At 38.2% G+C, this 17473-nt stretch overlaps 1 protein-coding gene across 1 annotated transcript in view; it reads left to right on the top strand.

Annotated features, from left to right (window-relative positions):
- Positions 1 to 13954, top strand: part of LOC111894766 (pentatricopeptide repeat-containing protein At5g39680) — a 70836-nt gene extending 56882 nt beyond the window's left edge. The window contains exons 3-7 of the mRNA XM_023890867.2: positions 12923 to 12983; positions 13332 to 13439; positions 13512 to 13559; positions 13804 to 13847; positions 13897 to 13954. Coding sequence (XP_023746635.2) covers positions 12923 to 12983; positions 13332 to 13439; positions 13512 to 13559; positions 13804 to 13847; positions 13897 to 13954 — 319 coding nt within the window. The remainder of the gene's footprint in view (positions 1 to 12922; positions 12984 to 13331; positions 13440 to 13511; positions 13560 to 13803; positions 13848 to 13896) is intronic.
- Positions 13955 to 17473: the final 3519 nt, after the last annotated feature.

The following is a 17473-nucleotide window of genomic DNA, read 5'->3' as shown; positions in this document are numbered from 1 at the left end:
CAAGTCAAGATGGAGATTGTTAAATGTGACTCGAGTATTTAGATCATTCTCATGGAGCACTTGGGGTTCATAGAGCATCTGACAAAGGAAAGGATCATCTGAGAAGGGAATGTACCTTCAAACAAAGGATCGGATCAAGTGCCAAAGGAACGGATCATATAAGACGGTGTTTGGAGCACCTGGAAGAGGTTTGGAGCACTTGGGAATGATTTGGAGCAACAAGGGGACCTTATTGCTGATGGGTTTTTAGCATTAGAACATTGCTATGGTGCACATGCAACCTAATGCTTTGGATCTAGTTTTTTATCAAATTATACATGCAAATTAAATTATCCAACGCAAAACCCTAATCTAGCATACAATTTTTGAAATTTAATCAAACTTAGTTAGAAGAATACCTTTTCTTTTCTTTATTGTAGATCTTGACCTTCAAGAGCTTAGTGCCTCAGTTGTTGCACCTCTAATGGAGTCACAAACACCAACTAGTAATGGATGAACAAGAGAAAGAGGATGGAGGCTATGGAAATCGGCCAGGGTTCTCTTAGAAAGCATAGGGGTCGATTTCTGTAAGCCAAGAAGTCTTTATATAATTGTGCTGCTAGGATTTCTAGGTAAAGTCCTAATTCTCTACTTAGGCCTTAATCAATCTATGGGATCCTTCAAGAAGCCCCTCTTGGACGAATACTCTATGGGTTTCCCATAGAATTTGTCCACTCCTTCTATTAGGAGTCCACAACCCAACTTTCAACTTTCAATAAATTGCAATATCATTCCCCTTATATTTAATTAGTCTCTTTTGATCACCAAATTAATTTCTTATAAATACTAATTAAATAATATGATTTCTTAATTAATATATTATGCTTATAATATATTAATAAATTAAATATCAACCTCTTTCTCTATAAATCATCCTATCAAATTGCTATGGTGAAGGCAACCCAAAAGGACCATGCTACTATCAGATCAAGTACATACCAATTATAGTTATGGGCTTAGACACTTAATCCAATAGTCTCCCACTTAGATAAGTCTAATAACTATAACTACAAGTACGACTTCAATATCCGATTAGCAATCGTAGCTCTCAAAAGCTGCTATCGAACTCTGGCCTAGTCAATGACGCGTCCTTTAGATAAGGGATCATATAATCATCCGTTCTGCAAGATATGGTGTCGACACAGACGTGGAACATAATAATTCTCAATGTCCAAAAATTTGTTTCCCAATTTTTGATTTGTTTGACATAGAACTTAATTGAACACATCAATTCAGTCCTAACAGGGACCGACACGTAAGTCAACACAAAATCATCGAGGGGGCCAAGGTATCGCTTTTACCCTCTTAGGATAAAAGGAATGGATAAACTTTGACTTATATGCTTGTACTATTTACTCATCAAATTGTATACAACAACACGTTTTATAACATCAAGTTACTGATGAGTTTATGCATTATCAATGCACAACCAACTTGTAAACAACAACTCATATGTCTAGGTTTAAAGATTATATGATATTATCATCTCACAATCACTAGTGATAAATTCCATGAAGTGATTCATACGAGCATGGGTTAATCTAATACTCAAATCTTATTTCAGAAGTACTCATGAACGTTGCAACAAACCTTTTCCATGTCTAAACACTTAGACAATCTACAAATAGATTCACGACAGTCTAACCTCATAACTTCCAAAGTATGACCGACTGTGGATAATTTGAACAATCTAACTATTCTGGAAGTAAAACATGCAAAAGTGAAACAATAGTAAACAATCGACACATGATAGTAAACTTTACTCATAAATAAATCTCCATTACTTAATCATCAAATGTGAATTACATTTATCTATTATAATTTTCTAAACATCTATCTGATCACTAAAACTAATATCATCCTTCAGGCCAATGCTTCTAGCATGCTGCAAATGTTTAATCCTACTCAGACCCTTTGTGAGAGGATCTGTTGGATTCTCTTATGATGATACCCTCTTAACCACGAGGAGTCCTTCTTCTACCCGATGTTTGATGAAGTGGTATTTTATGTCGATATATCTAGATCTGCCATGATCCCTCAGTTCCTTAGTTAAGGCTGATGGGTTTTGAGCATTCTAACACTTCCTAAGTGTACATGCAACCCTAATAACCTTGGATCTATGTTTGTCTAATTATCATGCAAAGTTGAATTCCAAGGTTATATTCCTATCTAGCATACATGGGGAACAATTTCTAACTTGAATGAAAGATAGAATAACTTACCTTGTTGTTGCTTATGTTCCTTCAAACCTTGTGAGCCTAGCACCCCAAGTGTGATGCCTCAAATGCTTCACACAACACCAAATGCTCTTGGAAAGACTTTTGAGAGAACACACACTTCTTGAAATCGGCCTAGCCCTCTTGTTTCTTATGTGTAGCCGATTTTGGTGGAGAATGGGACTCTTATATAGTGTTGACACATCTAGGGTTACACCATGTAAACCCTAATGTGTCATGACTCTTCATTTCCATGACCCATGGGTTTGTAACTCCCATGGAGCATCCATGGAGCATCCTATGGGTAGAACCCAACTTGATAATCCATGGAGCCTCTTAGCCCACTATACAAGATATGAATGATTTACATAATCAACCCATATATTTAATTAGTTATCTTTTGATCACTTATTAATTCCAAATTAATTCTTTGATCAAACTAATCAAATAATATTATTAATATATTAGAACTTATAATATATTAATAATCTCCAAGTGTTATTCCTCTCATTTAGTCTATCCAATTGCATGGTGCCATGCAACCCAAATGGACCATGCCGGGTCGGGTCAAGTACTAACCAGAAATAGTTATGGACTTAGACACCTTATCCAACAGTCTCCCACTTGGATAAGTCTAATAACTATAACTCCAGTACTTCAGGAACCGACCGACAATCGTAGCTCTTTCAAGGTCTCTCGGAACTGAGAAGATGTTGATACGCCATTTAAGATAAGTGATCATTTAATCCTCTGTTCTAGATATCAGCCGGACAAATACATGGAACAATGTCTTACTTATTCTCCAGCAGTTTGTTTCTCGATTTCCGATTTGTTTGACAAAGAACTTAATTGAACACATCAACTTAGTTCTGACCGGGCCCGGTACATAGGTCAAAACAAAATCATCGAGGGGCCCAGATATCAGCTTCTAATCCAAGAAGGAACAGATAAACTTCGACTCATATGTTTGTTCTACCACTCATTGAATTATACACAAAAACAAGTTTTATAACATCGAGTTACCAATGCGTTTTCGTACAATCAATGCATAACCAACTTGTAAGTAACAAATCATATCTCTAGGTTTGAAGACTTATATGATATTACCGTCTCACGATCACCCGAGATAGAATTCCATGAAGTGATTCCAGTGAGCGTGGGTTGAGTCCAATGCTTAGAACTTATGAGCACTCATGATTGTTGTAGCATTGTCCAACACCTTAGACCTCTGCAACCAATCATGACAGTCTTGATTCATACCTACTTCCGACATATGACCGACTGTGGAGGTTTGAATAATATGTTATACCAAACAAAATTATTTTGGAAGTCAAAACATGCAAAAGAAATATAGTAAACGATCGACAAGAGATAGCAACACTTTACTCATAAATAAAACACCTTTTATTCATCATCTAATGTTAATTACACTTTACAAATTTCTGGGTTATCTAACTACTAAATCTAATATCATCCTTCAGCCCTATGCTCCGAGCATGCTGGAGATGCTTAACCCGAGTCAGTCCCTTCGTGAGGGGATCTGCTGGGTTCTCATCCGATGATACCCTCTTTGCCACGAGGAGTCCTTCTTCTATCTGATGTCTGATAAAATGGTATTTTCTGTCGATGTGTCTGGATCTCCCGTGATCCCTTGGTTCCTTGGCTAAGGCAACAACACTTTCACAATCACAAAAAATTTCCATTGGCTCTTTTATAGCTGGTACAACTCCAAGGTCTCCAATGAAGTTCTTCAGCCATATCGCCTCCTTTGCCACCTCGCTAGTTGCAATATACTCTGATTCACAAGTTGAATCAGCCATTGTCTCTTGCTTGGAACTCTTCCAAGAAATTGCTCCTCCATTTAGGGTAAAGACCCAGCCCGAATGAGAGCGGAAATTATCCCTATCAGTCTGGAAGCTAGCATCAGTATACCCTACAACTCTCAAGTCATCACTCCTACCGAGGGTAAGGACCCAGTTCTTAGTCCTTCGTAGGTACTTGAGGATATTCTTTACCGCAGTCCAATGTGCCTTGCCAGGGTTCGCCTGATACCTGCTAACCATGCTCAGGGAAAAGGCTACATCAGGTCAAGTACACATCATAGCATACATGATCGATCCTACTGCCGAAGCATAAGGTATTCGACTCATTTCTGCTATCTCAGCCTTAGTGCTAGGGCTTTGTGTCTCACTCAATCTGGTGTTACTCTGGATGGGTAACTCTCCTTTCTTGGAGTCCTGCATGCTGAATCTCTTCAGCACCTTATCCAAGTAGGTACTCTGACTAAGTCCAATTAGTCTTTTACTCCGATCTCTCAAGATCCTTATCCCTAGAATATAGGTAGCTTCTCCTAGGTCCTTCATAGAGAAACACTTCCCAAGCCAGGACTTAACTTCCTGCAGGGTTGGGATGTCATTTCCTATGAGTAGTATGTTATCCACATACAACACCAAAAAGCTAACTATACTCCCACTAGCCTTGACATACACGCAAGACTCCTCTTCACTCCTAGAAAAACCAAATTCCTTGACCTTTTCATCAAAGCAAAGATTCCATCTGCGAGGTGCTTGCTTCAATCCATAAATGGATTTCTCAAGCTTACACACTCTATTAGGGTACTCGTTGCTGACAAAACCCTCTGGCTGACTCATGTAAACATCTTCAGCTAACTTTCCATTAAGGAAAGCGGTTTTGACATCCATTTGCCATATTTCATAGTCATGAAATGCAGCTATGGCCAACAGAACCCGAATAGACTTAATCTTGGCTACTGGAGAAAAGGTCTCATCATAGTCCACTCCAGGAATTTGAGAGAAGCCCTTTGCAACCAGTCTAGCCTTGTAAGTGTGTACTTTACCATCCATGTCGGTCTTCTTCTTGAAGACCCATTTGCACCCAACTGTCTTACGACCTGGTACATTCTCAACCAAGTTCCAAACTTGATTGTCATACATGGACTGTATTTCGCTGTCCATTGCCTCTTTCCACTTGGCTGACTCAGGGCCTGCCATGGCTTCCGCGTAATTGCTAGGTTCATCCAGACCTATCAGTGTCTCATCACTGATAAGTGTATCCCCTTCTGCAGTAATATGGAATCCATAGTAATGCTCAGGAGCATTCCTAACCCTTGTGGACCGCCTCAGAGGTACATACTTGTCAATTGGCTCAACAGGAGTTTCCTCCTCAAGTTGAGTGCTAGGTTTTGAAGTTCCTTCACCACTTGACTCTTGAATTTCTTCAAGATCAACTTGCCTCCCACTGTTTCCTTGGCTTATGAACTCTCTCTCTCTCTCTAAAGAAAGCCCTCCTAGCTACAAAGACCACATTTTCACTTGGTCTGTAGAAGAGGTAACCAAAGGATTGCTGTGGGTAGCCGATGAAAATACACCTCGCAACCCCAAATCTTGATGTGGTCTAGTTTAGGTACTTTACCAGTCCACATCTCGTGAGGAGTTTTGGCAACTTTCTTTGTAGGGAATAGATTAAGGATATGTGCGGCAGTCTCTAAGGCATACACCCAGAATGAGATTGGTAGCAAAGCTCGACTCATCATGGAATGAACCAAATCCAACAAGGTTTGATTACACCTCTCAGCCACACCATTCAACTGTGGTGTCCTGGGAGGTGTCAATTGTGAGACTATCCCACATTCCTTTAGATAGTCAAGGAACTCTGAACTAAGATACTCACCACCACGATCGGATCGAAGCATCTTAATGTTCCTGCCTAATTGATTCTCGACTTCCTGTTTAAATTCCTTAAACCTTTCGAAAGTCTCTGACTTATGCTTGATCAAGTAGACATATCCATATCTACTGTAATCATCAGTAAAAGTCAGATAATAACGATTAGCATCCCTTGTGGCATGTTTGAATGGTCCACACACATCTGTGTGTACAAGGTCCAACAAACCTTCACCCCTCTCACACGAGCCTGTGAAGGGTGACTTTGTCATTTTTCCAAGTAAGCATGATTCACAACTATCATCTGACTTTAGGTCAAATGACTCCAAGACTCTATCCTTTTGGAGTTGGCCTATGCATTTCTTGCTTATATGTCCAAGATGACAATGCCATAATGATGCTTTATCCAAGTTATTATTATTAACAAAATCAATACACAATACATTATTTCCTAAGTTATCAACCACAGATACTGTTTCATACACGCCATCACAAGGTAATGCTTTAAAATAAAGAACATTATTAAAGAAAGCATTAATCGAACCAACTTCATTATCAAATGAAAAGGTGAAACCTTGTTTAGACAATGCATGAAAGGAAATAATATTTCTTGCCATTTCTGGCGAATAACAACACTTATTCAAATCTAAACTAAACCCACTACTTAGCGATAAAGTATAAACTCCAATCTTGGTGACAGGTAAAGCTTTCCTATTCCCCATGATTAAGTTTATTCTTCCTTGCTCCACATTCTCACTTCTTCTTAGTCCCTGCAAATCACAACAAATGTGAATACCACAACCGGTATCAAGGACCCAAGATTTAGAATGGGGTGAGTTATTAGAAATGATAGTGTAAATACCTGCATGGTTGGGTTTAAGAAGGAGTGATGAAACCTTTCTTGGTTCCACTTGAAGAAGAGCCATCAAGGGTCCGAGCCTTGGTACCCTTAGAAGAACTCTTTCTCTTCTTCCCTCGACTTTTCCCGATTGCCAAAACCGGAGTAGAATTTGGAGTAGGAGTGTTAACAACCGACTTCCCCTTAAGACCTGTTTCTGCGGTCTTGAGAAGTCCCTGAAGTTTGCTGAGTGCGACCTCTTCCTTATTCATGTGATATGTCATGTGGAAATGATCATAGCAAGATGGTAAGGAGTGCAAAACGATATCTATTGCAAGCTCCTCAGGGAAGTTCACATTAAGCTTCAGCAATCGATCCACATACCTTTGCATTTTCTGCATGTGGCTCGTGACGGATTCCCCGTCCTTCATCATGGTTGTTATCATGGAGCAGATGATTTCATACCTCTCTTGTTGTGCACTTTGATGGTATCTTTCCATCAAATCTTGGTGCATTTCATAAGGGTAGAAATCCTCATAAGACTTTTGGAGTTCCGTTGTCATCTGGCCATCATGATGCATGCCACTTTCGTAGCATCCCTTTCATGTGCCTGAAAGTCAGCGATCTCCTGAGGAGTTGCAGTGGTCTCATCAATCTCCTTAAGCTCCTTGTCAAGGACATATTCTTTGTCCTCGTAGCGGGTAATCATCCTGATGTTTCTGATCCACTCATTGAAGTTGGATCCATCAAAAGTGACTTTCCCACACAAATTCATAAGGGTCAAGGAGCCATTAGGATTAGAGCCAGAAGCAGCATTGTTTGAAGACATCTGAAGGAAAAGGACAAGATTAGTTTAGATATTTAGAGAGTCCTTAATAAAACACCCAAATGTAATATTAAGGCTAGGACCCAATCACAATATATTATAACTTAGAAGAGGTATGCCGTAATCCAAGCTATAATGTATTTGAAAGGTAGGTGAATGACGATTCACCAATTTCCACCACGAAAACCGAAACATTAAATATTAGGTTTTTGATTGGTTCTTAGAAATTCCTAGATTCTTTGAGATTCAATGAACTTTTCAAAGGCATGTTTCAATCTCGAGTGTGCCCTCCAAGTTTTGTGACTGGGATACCAAGGATCACAAAACGAGGTGTGAAGTAACCATGCAAATCACTTGGTACCCTTAAAGTTTATCACTCAATCGATGTGCCGGTAAACCACACACGCTCCACCGATACTATAATAAACTTTAAGTCACCCTTTACCTACCTTGTTAAGTCCAAGTTAGTGTGCCGGTTAACCACACACGCTCCACCAACGACTTAAACAAAGTGTAAAGTGTAATTTCATGGATTAGCACCTTATTCACATTTTTCCTAAAGTAACTAAGATTGGGAATTTAATAAAACATTTAGTTACTTTATAATATTCATCATACTTTTAATGAGAATTTGTAAGTCCTTGTCTTACCCGTTCGGCTAACGACCCTCCACCGGTCAAGCAAGCGGTGGGTGAGAGTGGACACCCATTAAGTTGCCATTTTATAGGCAACAACCTTATACCCACCTTATAGACCGGCTTCGTGAATGAGGCGTACTAGCGGTAAGACGACTTTGTTCTTATACATATATATAATTATTAAATCATAATAATATAAGTATAAGGGTTGAACTTTAACTTTTACAATTCTAAGGGTTGGAACTAAAGTTTTTAACATGACTTTACTTGTTCCAAAACTTGAGGGCAAGTTTTGTAAACTTTCAAAACTTTTTATTTCTTGTAACTTATGAGTTTATTAGAGTAATAAAATGAAGACTCTTCATTTTTCTAACTCTTGTGTTCTTTTAATGGTTTTTAACTCAAGTGACTTTTGGTTTTTCATAACTTGAGGACAAGTTATGGACTCCATTAAAACACATTATGATCAAGAATTAAACTACCACATAGGTTACAAATAATTCCTATGATCATCTAAACATCATAAGATCAAGAACACGAACATAAGCACTTTCATGAATCAAAACTACACTTAAAACTTTGTAATTTTGATAACTAGTTGTTGTAAATGGAATAGCAAAGACATTACACAATCTAAAACAAGTTTTCAAGTACCAAAACAGTTTAGGGTAATGTTTCTAGTCCATTTTTAGCAACTAAAGTCGAAAATCTGCACTCTGTGGCTCCTACTCGCCGAGTGCATGAACCTACTCGGCAAGTAGGTTGAAGATACAAGTGAACTCGGCGAGTCTCTCCATGGACTCGGCGAGTTCATCAGGCAGACAACCAGTTTTTCGACTTTTTTCAACTTTTAAGCACAAATAACAAACAAACAAGCCTAGGCTCTGATACCACTAATGGGTTTTGAGCATTCTAATACTTCCTAAGTGTACATGCAACCCTAATAACCTTGGATCTATGTTTGTCTAATTATCATGCAAAGTTGAATTCCAAGTTTATATTCCTATCTAGCATACATGGGGAACAATTGCTAACTTGAATGAAAGATAGAATAACTTACCTTGTTGTTGCTTATGTTCCTTGAAACCTTGTGAGCCTAGCACCCCAAGTGTGATGCCTCAAATGCTTCACACAACACCAAATGCTCTTGAAAAGACTTTTGAGAGAACACACACTTCTTGAAATCAGCCTAGCCCTCTTGTTTCTTATGTGTAGCCGATTTTGGTGTAGAATGGGACTCTTATATAGTGTTGACACATCTAGGGTTACACCATGTAAACCCTAATGTGTCGCGACTCTTCATTTCCATGACCCATGGGTTTGTAACTCCCATGGAGCATCCATGGAGCATCCTATGGGTAGAACCCAACTTGATAATCCATGGAGCCTCTTAGCCCACTATACAAGATATGAATGATTTACATAATCAACCCATATATTTAATTAGTTATCTTTTGATCACTTAATTAATTCCAAATTAATTCTTTGATCAAACTAATCAAATAATATTATTAATATATTAGAACTTATAATATATTAATAATCTCCAAGTGTTATTCCTCTCATTTAGTCTATCCAATTGCATGGTGCCATGCAACCCAAATGGACCATGCCGGGTCGGGTCAAGTACTAACCAGAAATAGTTATGGACTTAGACACCTTATCCAACAAAGGCAACCGCTCATTCGTTATCACAGAAAATATCCATAGCCTCCTTTATGGCTAGTACAACTCCAAGGTCTCCAGTGAAGTTCTTAAACCATATTGCCTCCTTCGATGCTTCGCTCGTTGCTATGTACTATGATTCGCACGTTGAATCAGCCACATTCTCCTGCTTGGAACTTTTCCAAGTAACTATTCCTCCTTTTAGGGTAAATACCTAGCCCGACGGAGAGCAAAAGTTATCAATGTCGGTTGGAAAACTTGCGTCGCTATACCCTGTCACTCTCAAGTCATCACTCCCACCAAGTGTAAGGACCCAGTCCTTAGTCCTTTGTAGGTACTTAATAATGTTCTTTACTGCTATCCAGTGAGCTCTACCAAGGTTCCCTTGATATCGGCTTACCATGCTCAAAGTAAAAGCCACATCAGGGCCAATTCATTTCATAGCGCACATGATTGAGGCAGCGGCGGAAGCATATGAAACTTAACTCATTTCTGCTATCTCGGTGTCGGTACTCGGACTCTGAGTGTTACTCAACTTGATATTGCTTTGAATAGGCAACTCCCCCTTCTTGGAATTCTCCATGTTTAAGCGTTTCAACACCTTATCCAAGTTAGTACTCTGACTAAGTCCTATTACTCTTCTACCCCCTATTTCTCAAAATCCTTATTCTTGAAATATAAGCAGCTTCCCCTAGATCCTTCATAGCGAAACACTTCCCAAGACATGACTTAACCTCCTGCAAGGTCGGGATGTCATTTCCTATGAGTAGTATGTCATCTACATACAAAACTAGAAAGCTAACTATACTCCCACTAGCTTTGGCGTATACACATGACTCATTCTCGCTCCTAGAGAACCCAAACTCTTTGACTTTCTCATTTAAACAAAGATTCCATCTGTGAGATGCTTTATTTAATCCATAAATGGATTCCTCAAGCTAACACACTCTTAGGATACTCCACATCTATAAAACCTTCTGGATGACACATGTAAACATCTTCGGCAAGCTTTCTATTTAGGAAGGTAGTCATATCTCATAGTCATGAAATGCAGTTATGGCCAGCATGACCCTTATATACTTGATCTTGGCCATTGGAGAGAAGCTCTCATCATAGTCAACTCCAATAGTTTGAGTAAAGCCCTTTGCAACCAGTCATGCCTTCAACGTGTGCACTTTCCCATCCATGTCACTCTTCTTCTTGAAAATTCATTTGTACTCGACTGTCTTACGACCCGGCACATTGTCAACCAAGTTCAAAACTTGATTGTCATACATGGACTAAATCTCGTTGTCCATTGCTTCCTTTCACTGTGCAGACGTTGGGCCTGCCATGGCTTCCTTGTAGCTATTAGGTTCATCCAAATTTATCAATGTACTATCACTGACAAATGTATCACCTTTCGCAGTTATATGGAAACCATATAAAACAGGTGGAACACTAACTTTACTAGAATGTCTTAGAGGTAATGACTCGTCAAATAGTTCAATAGGAATCTTTTCCTTAGGTTGAGCGCTAGTGTTAGAGGTTCCTTCATCGCTTGATTATTGAAGCTCTTCAAGATCAATTTGCCTCCCACTGTCCTCTTGGCATATGAGTTATCTTTCGCGGAAAACCCCTCTTGGTGCTACGAAGACCACGTTGTCATTAGGTCTGTAGAAAAGATATCCAAAGGACTTCTGTGGGTATCCGATGAAAATACATCGCTTACTACGAGGTTCAAGCTTGTCGTGAGTCTCTCGTCTTACGAAAGCCTCGCAACCCCAAACCTTGATATGTGCCAACGAGGGAACCTTCCCTGTGCGCATCTTGTGAGGTGTTTTGGCAACATTCTTAGTTGGGACTAGATTAAGGATATGGGCGGAAGTATGTAAGGCATACCCCCATAATGAGATAGGTAACGAAGCTCGACTCATCATAGAACGAACCATGTCCAACAAGGTTCGATTGCGCCTCTCTGCAATACCATTGAGCTGCGGTGTTCTGGGCGGCGTCAATTGCGAAATAATTCCACATTCCTTAAGATAGTCATGGAACTCGATACTAAGATACTCACCACCCCTATCGGATCTAAGCATCTTTATCTTCCTGCCCAATTGATTCTCCACTTCTTGTTTAAACTCTTTGAAGTTTTCAAAGGTTTCCGACTTGTGCTGGATTAAGTAGATAAATCTATATCTGCTATAATCATCGGTGAAAGTCACATAGAAGCGATTAGCATCCCTTGTGGTGGATCTGATGGGCCCACACACATTTGTGTGTATGAGATCCAACAATCCTTCACCTCTTTCATAAGTACTAATGAAGGGTGATTTAGTCATCTTTCCAAGTAAGCAAGATTCGCACGTGTCTACCGAATTTAGGTCAAATGACCACTACTAGAAAAACAGCCTTTTACGACGCTCATTACGCATCGTAAAAGGCTCAGACGACGCGCAAATGCGTGTCAAGGAAGGCCCTGTCATAAAGAGAGACGACGTGCATTTACGACGCGCAATTACGACACACGTTTACGACACGCAATGCGTATCAAGGAAGGCCCTATCATAAAGGAAGACGACACGCATTCGCGTGTCGTAACCTTACGACGTGCGTGTTAATGACACGCAATGCGTATCAAGAAAGCCCCTGTCAAGAAAGGCCATGTCATAAATGAAGATGACACACATTTTTGCGTATCATAATTTAAATGTTTAAAAAAAATATTTACAGATTTACTAATTTTCAAATTAATTTTGTATTTAATGTCTCATAATAGAAAATAAATATCATATACAAAAAATACAATCCATGGCATAAAATTTAATTTCGTACAAATAAAATACCATAAAGAACAAAGAGAATTCATTTCACTAATATGTCAAATACAAATAATTATTGCAATAATGAGTAAATGTTATAAAAAAATGAACTCAAGAGAAGCAGAATATACAATTGCATTATCTAGCTTACTATCTGCCAACAACTCTCCGTGTGTTTGCTTTTTGCTTGAGTCTCGTTTCCTCCAAAACTTCTAGATACAGTGGCTTGCTTCTTCCTCGTTACTTTAAGCAGAACCGAATTACATTAGATGCTAATGTAATTAATTATGTTGCTAAGGATAAGGGTGGGGCTACTAGAAAGACTTATTTATATTCAGCTAGAACATAAGTATCTTTATGAATCTTAACTAACATGAGAACAAAAGGCTTATGGATGTTAATATATAATAGTTCAGGGGCACAACCGTAAATAAACAATTAAATACTACATGTGGGTTTGATGTTAGAACAAGGTTGCAAATGCAGCTGTAAACATGCATGAATTATAAACATAATGTAATAAAACTAATTGTATTTTACTCTAAATTCAATAAAACATTACAATTATTCATTTTTTAAAGTCTCAAATCTTTAATCTTGTAATTCATTCCACTTCCATTTGTAGTATGATGAATCTGAACACAGAAGTGAAATGACAAAGAATTCTTTAGAGAGATATACTCACTATTATGAACGTTGGGCTACTAACCAATCGATATACAAGGGCATAATTGTAATTTTCTATATATTTGTAAATTTATGTTTCTGATACATAATACTTTGATTCTTTTTTTCACATTAACAGTCGAGGCAAAAAGCACTTGCGGATTTACTGCATATGCAAACAGTTCATGTAAGTTAGAATTCAATTATTTTTTTTGGTAATATTATATATTAAAAACTAAAAATTCTTTTTTTAGTATTTTATTAGGTTTATTAACATCTGGTAAAATTTCGGCTTGCAAAACTTAGTGAGAGGCAATGCCAACCCAAGACACAGTTGAAATTTATTCTAGAAGTTAGGTTGCAGGTAGATGCTTACTTATATTTAAATTTTAATATATTTTTTTATTCTAAATGATGGTTTTCTATTGCAGATAGTTGAATGTAGGTGTGTGTTAAACTGGACATATGCGTATGGGTATTAGGTTGGGATAAATTCGTAAAATTTAACTGTGTGTATATGATAGGGATGTAGCTTTAGAACAAGTAGAACAATTACAATATTATCCTCCAGGGAACAAATAGACTTACCACTTCAGATGCATCAGGAGTGAGTTCAATAAAAGATCCAACAGCCCTGTAACCCTTCTTTCTTCCTAGCCCACTGACTTTTTCTATTCTTCAGCAACCAAGCATCAGTCATAGATTTTCGACCAATTCCTTATCCTCTATCAATAACACCAAGAAATCCTACACAGATAAAACTGTGATTCTGTTAATAATTACTGGTTTATAGTTGTATAAATATACTCTTACTCACCATAGAGGAAATATCATATTTAAACATGTTGACTCTCTTTTCTGTTAACCAGTAATCAAGAAATGGGCCCACAAGTAGAAGGGATCCAGCCTGGATAGGTGTTCTATGTCCCAACAGATTGAAAGACCTTAACAAGTATTTCCTTTTGGGATAATGATGGAAGACAAGTCATCATCTTGTATTCCTATAAGAAATCAGTTGATCACAAACTACATGTGCAACTGCAGGTATACACACACACATACAGAGAGAGAGAGAGAGAGAGAGAGAGAGAGAGAGCGATATATATATATATATATATATATATATATATATATATATATATATATATATATATATATATATATATATATATATATATATATATATAACATTGGCATGTGTCATTATCTCTTTAGCCCAAGAGAAGAAATTATTGTTGTTGATGTTGCACACCAGAAACAAGAGATTGGGAAGAAACCTCTCAGAGGAGCAAGTCCAAGAAACCTGCATAAACTTCAAAGTAAACATACATGTTATATTTTATATTGTGCTTCAACATCTACCAAAGGGTATTGTTGTCTTTTAACAACAATATAGCGGAGAGATTCCATGGTTCCACGTTTGAATCTTTAATAACACAGGCTTTGTTGAGAGACCTAAATAATATGAGTCAGGTTATGCTATATTTCTTTTTAGTTACCAACATGGAAAACTAATGTATTTTTGTAGTAATTGTCTAGGCTTCTGTTCTCTATTAGCTCAACTTGATCCATTTCATCACTCTGCTTATTGCAGTCATCATGACAAAGACTGGCTTTCCGTTTCTTAAAAGCAACAACTAGAACTTGAATGGACCCTAAAAACAGGCTCTTACTAACTTCATCTTTCAAAAAAATAGGTGATCCAGTAACCATCCTCTGTTGTCAATATCTTTATACAAACAAAACAAAAAAAATCAAAGATTATTCTTAATAGATATTGTTAAGAAAAATATTAACAAAAAAAACTCACCTAGAAAAAAACATTAAATCTTCAGCAAACCTTTCTAATATTAGTAAGCAGCCTCATATGTTCTTCAGGCATAACTTCCTTAACAGCATCAATACCACATTTCTTCACAAGCATTTCAAGCAGTAGCTTCACCTGTAACAACATATCATCATCCATTCCATTTATTATATTTCAATAACAATTTATCACAAGATATAAATCCTAATCTTTCACTACCCTTTGCCTAAAAATGACTCTTGTTCGTACTCTGCCAGCTCAGCAGAGCCTCCACCATGCCCTTCATATGCATTTGCAACCCTTCAGCTTGTAATTTGCAACTAATACCTTTATCAGACCTAAATTTTCCTGCACCAATAACAACCATATTATCAGACAATTAATATAAAAAAATAATAACAAAGAATACTTACTTTAATTATCTCTCTATTTTTTCTTCGAAGAAGAAGAAAAGAGGATGGAAAAACACTAAAAGCAGCAGATACAAGATAAGTAAACTCATAACTCAATGGAGTTATGCCTTTAACAGCTGCACTTATCATGTGAGGTGTCTCGAAAGCTAAACCACCAGCCACCTGTACCAAAATTAAAAGAGAAAACTTATGGGGACAGAATTGCAACAATCATCTATACTTAGGGCACATGTAATTTGGTGTCCATTGAGGTCAGGGCACATGTAATTTGGTGTCCTCACCACCTGGATTAAAGAAATTAAATCTAGATTAGCCATGGCTGTTGGCATTTCTTGTGCTGGCACTGGTCTGAGTGAGGCCATATCTCTGCTAGAACCTCTTACATCAAATGTAGCTCAACCGGTGTTTCAGGGGCTCGTGATGATATAGGGCTAAAAGCAGGAAATAAGACAAAAACAACATACTTTCATTTAATTTATGTACTATAGTATCCTACTTTCATTTGTTTCTAAAATTGCATTATAGTATTTGTAACACCGTAAATTTAAAAACAATTTTTCGCATTTTATACAAAACACAATTCATTCAATTTTCATAAAAACATCATTGTTTGAAACTCAAATTCTTAGCATATAAAAATCCCAAGATCTCATAACATAAAAATCCCGTGTGTGTACTGTTCAGGTTGGCGCCTTCCCGCGATCCTCACTAGTACCTGAAACAAACAACACCAAACACTGTAAGCACAAAGCTTAGTGAGTTCCCCAAAATACCACACATAGCACATATTAGCCACTCGAGGCTATAACTCTGTGGGTCCGTGGACCCTACTCTGTGAACCCTCTGGTTCTAACTCTGTGAACCTTCCGGTTCTAACTCTATAAACATGCACAGCATAAATGACATAGAAATAATGCAGTACAACACATAACATATATAGCATACAAATACTCTATCACATAACTCTGGTTACCTACTCAAGGTAAAGTATAGTGTGAAGACTCACCTCGCGTATCTTGGTAACTTGTAAATCCCTGAAATCACTAGTGCTCGATCTCCCGAGCTATAGTCCTCCGATAATACAATACATCTCTAATAAATACTTTCCCAACTAGGGTTGACTAACCCTATCAAGTCAACACCGGTCAACTCTGGTCAATGGTCAACGATCAACCCAACTCGTCGAGTCTGGCGTGGACTCGCCTAGTCTCTACGGGGACCCGATTCCTCTGAGTCCCTTCCGACTCACCGAGTCACTCACCCAACTCGGTTACTCAACCCCTGGTTCGAAATCACTGAACAACCCGCACCAACTCGTCGAGTCTGCCAATGGACTCGGCGAGTGCATTCCATGCACAACCCCAAATGACCTTCTGAGGTCAGATCTGTTCCACTAACTCATAGATCCAGTCCTTCCAAGCTTATTTATCACGTAAAGTTCATGTCTTGGCGCTCATATCACACCTAATGACTCATAAATGGTGTTTTAACCTCAAGCACAGAGATCCCAAACCAAAACCTCCATGGATTCATAAAAAGCTTGGACAAAGGGACACTATGGACCTCCAAGGGTCCAGATCTAGAACCTAACTCGCTTAAGGGACCAAGGGAGCACTAGATCTAGCCATAAAAGGGCTCAATAAGCCCTAAATCAACATGAACATCACCACAACAGAAAAGGGTTCGAAAATAGTACCTCAAACATGATGTTCTGGACCTCAAATCTTCAGGTTGTTAACCCTCTTGCTTCCTCTTGGCTATAGCTTCCTTTCCCTTGCTAGACAACACCACCAAGGTCAACAATGGCTCCTTCTCTCACTCCAAACGCTCAAGCTCAGTAGGGTTTCGCTCTGGGGAATGGTGAGCATAAATGACGGCCAT

This window comes from Lactuca sativa, chromosome 3, assembly GCF_002870075.4.
Source record: "Lactuca sativa cultivar Salinas chromosome 3, Lsat_Salinas_v11, whole genome shotgun sequence".
Lineage (NCBI taxonomy): Eukaryota > Viridiplantae > Streptophyta > Magnoliopsida > Asterales > Asteraceae > Lactuca > Lactuca sativa.
The sequence above is the reverse complement of the archived record's forward strand: the minus strand, read 5'-3'. Positions and strand labels throughout refer to the sequence as shown.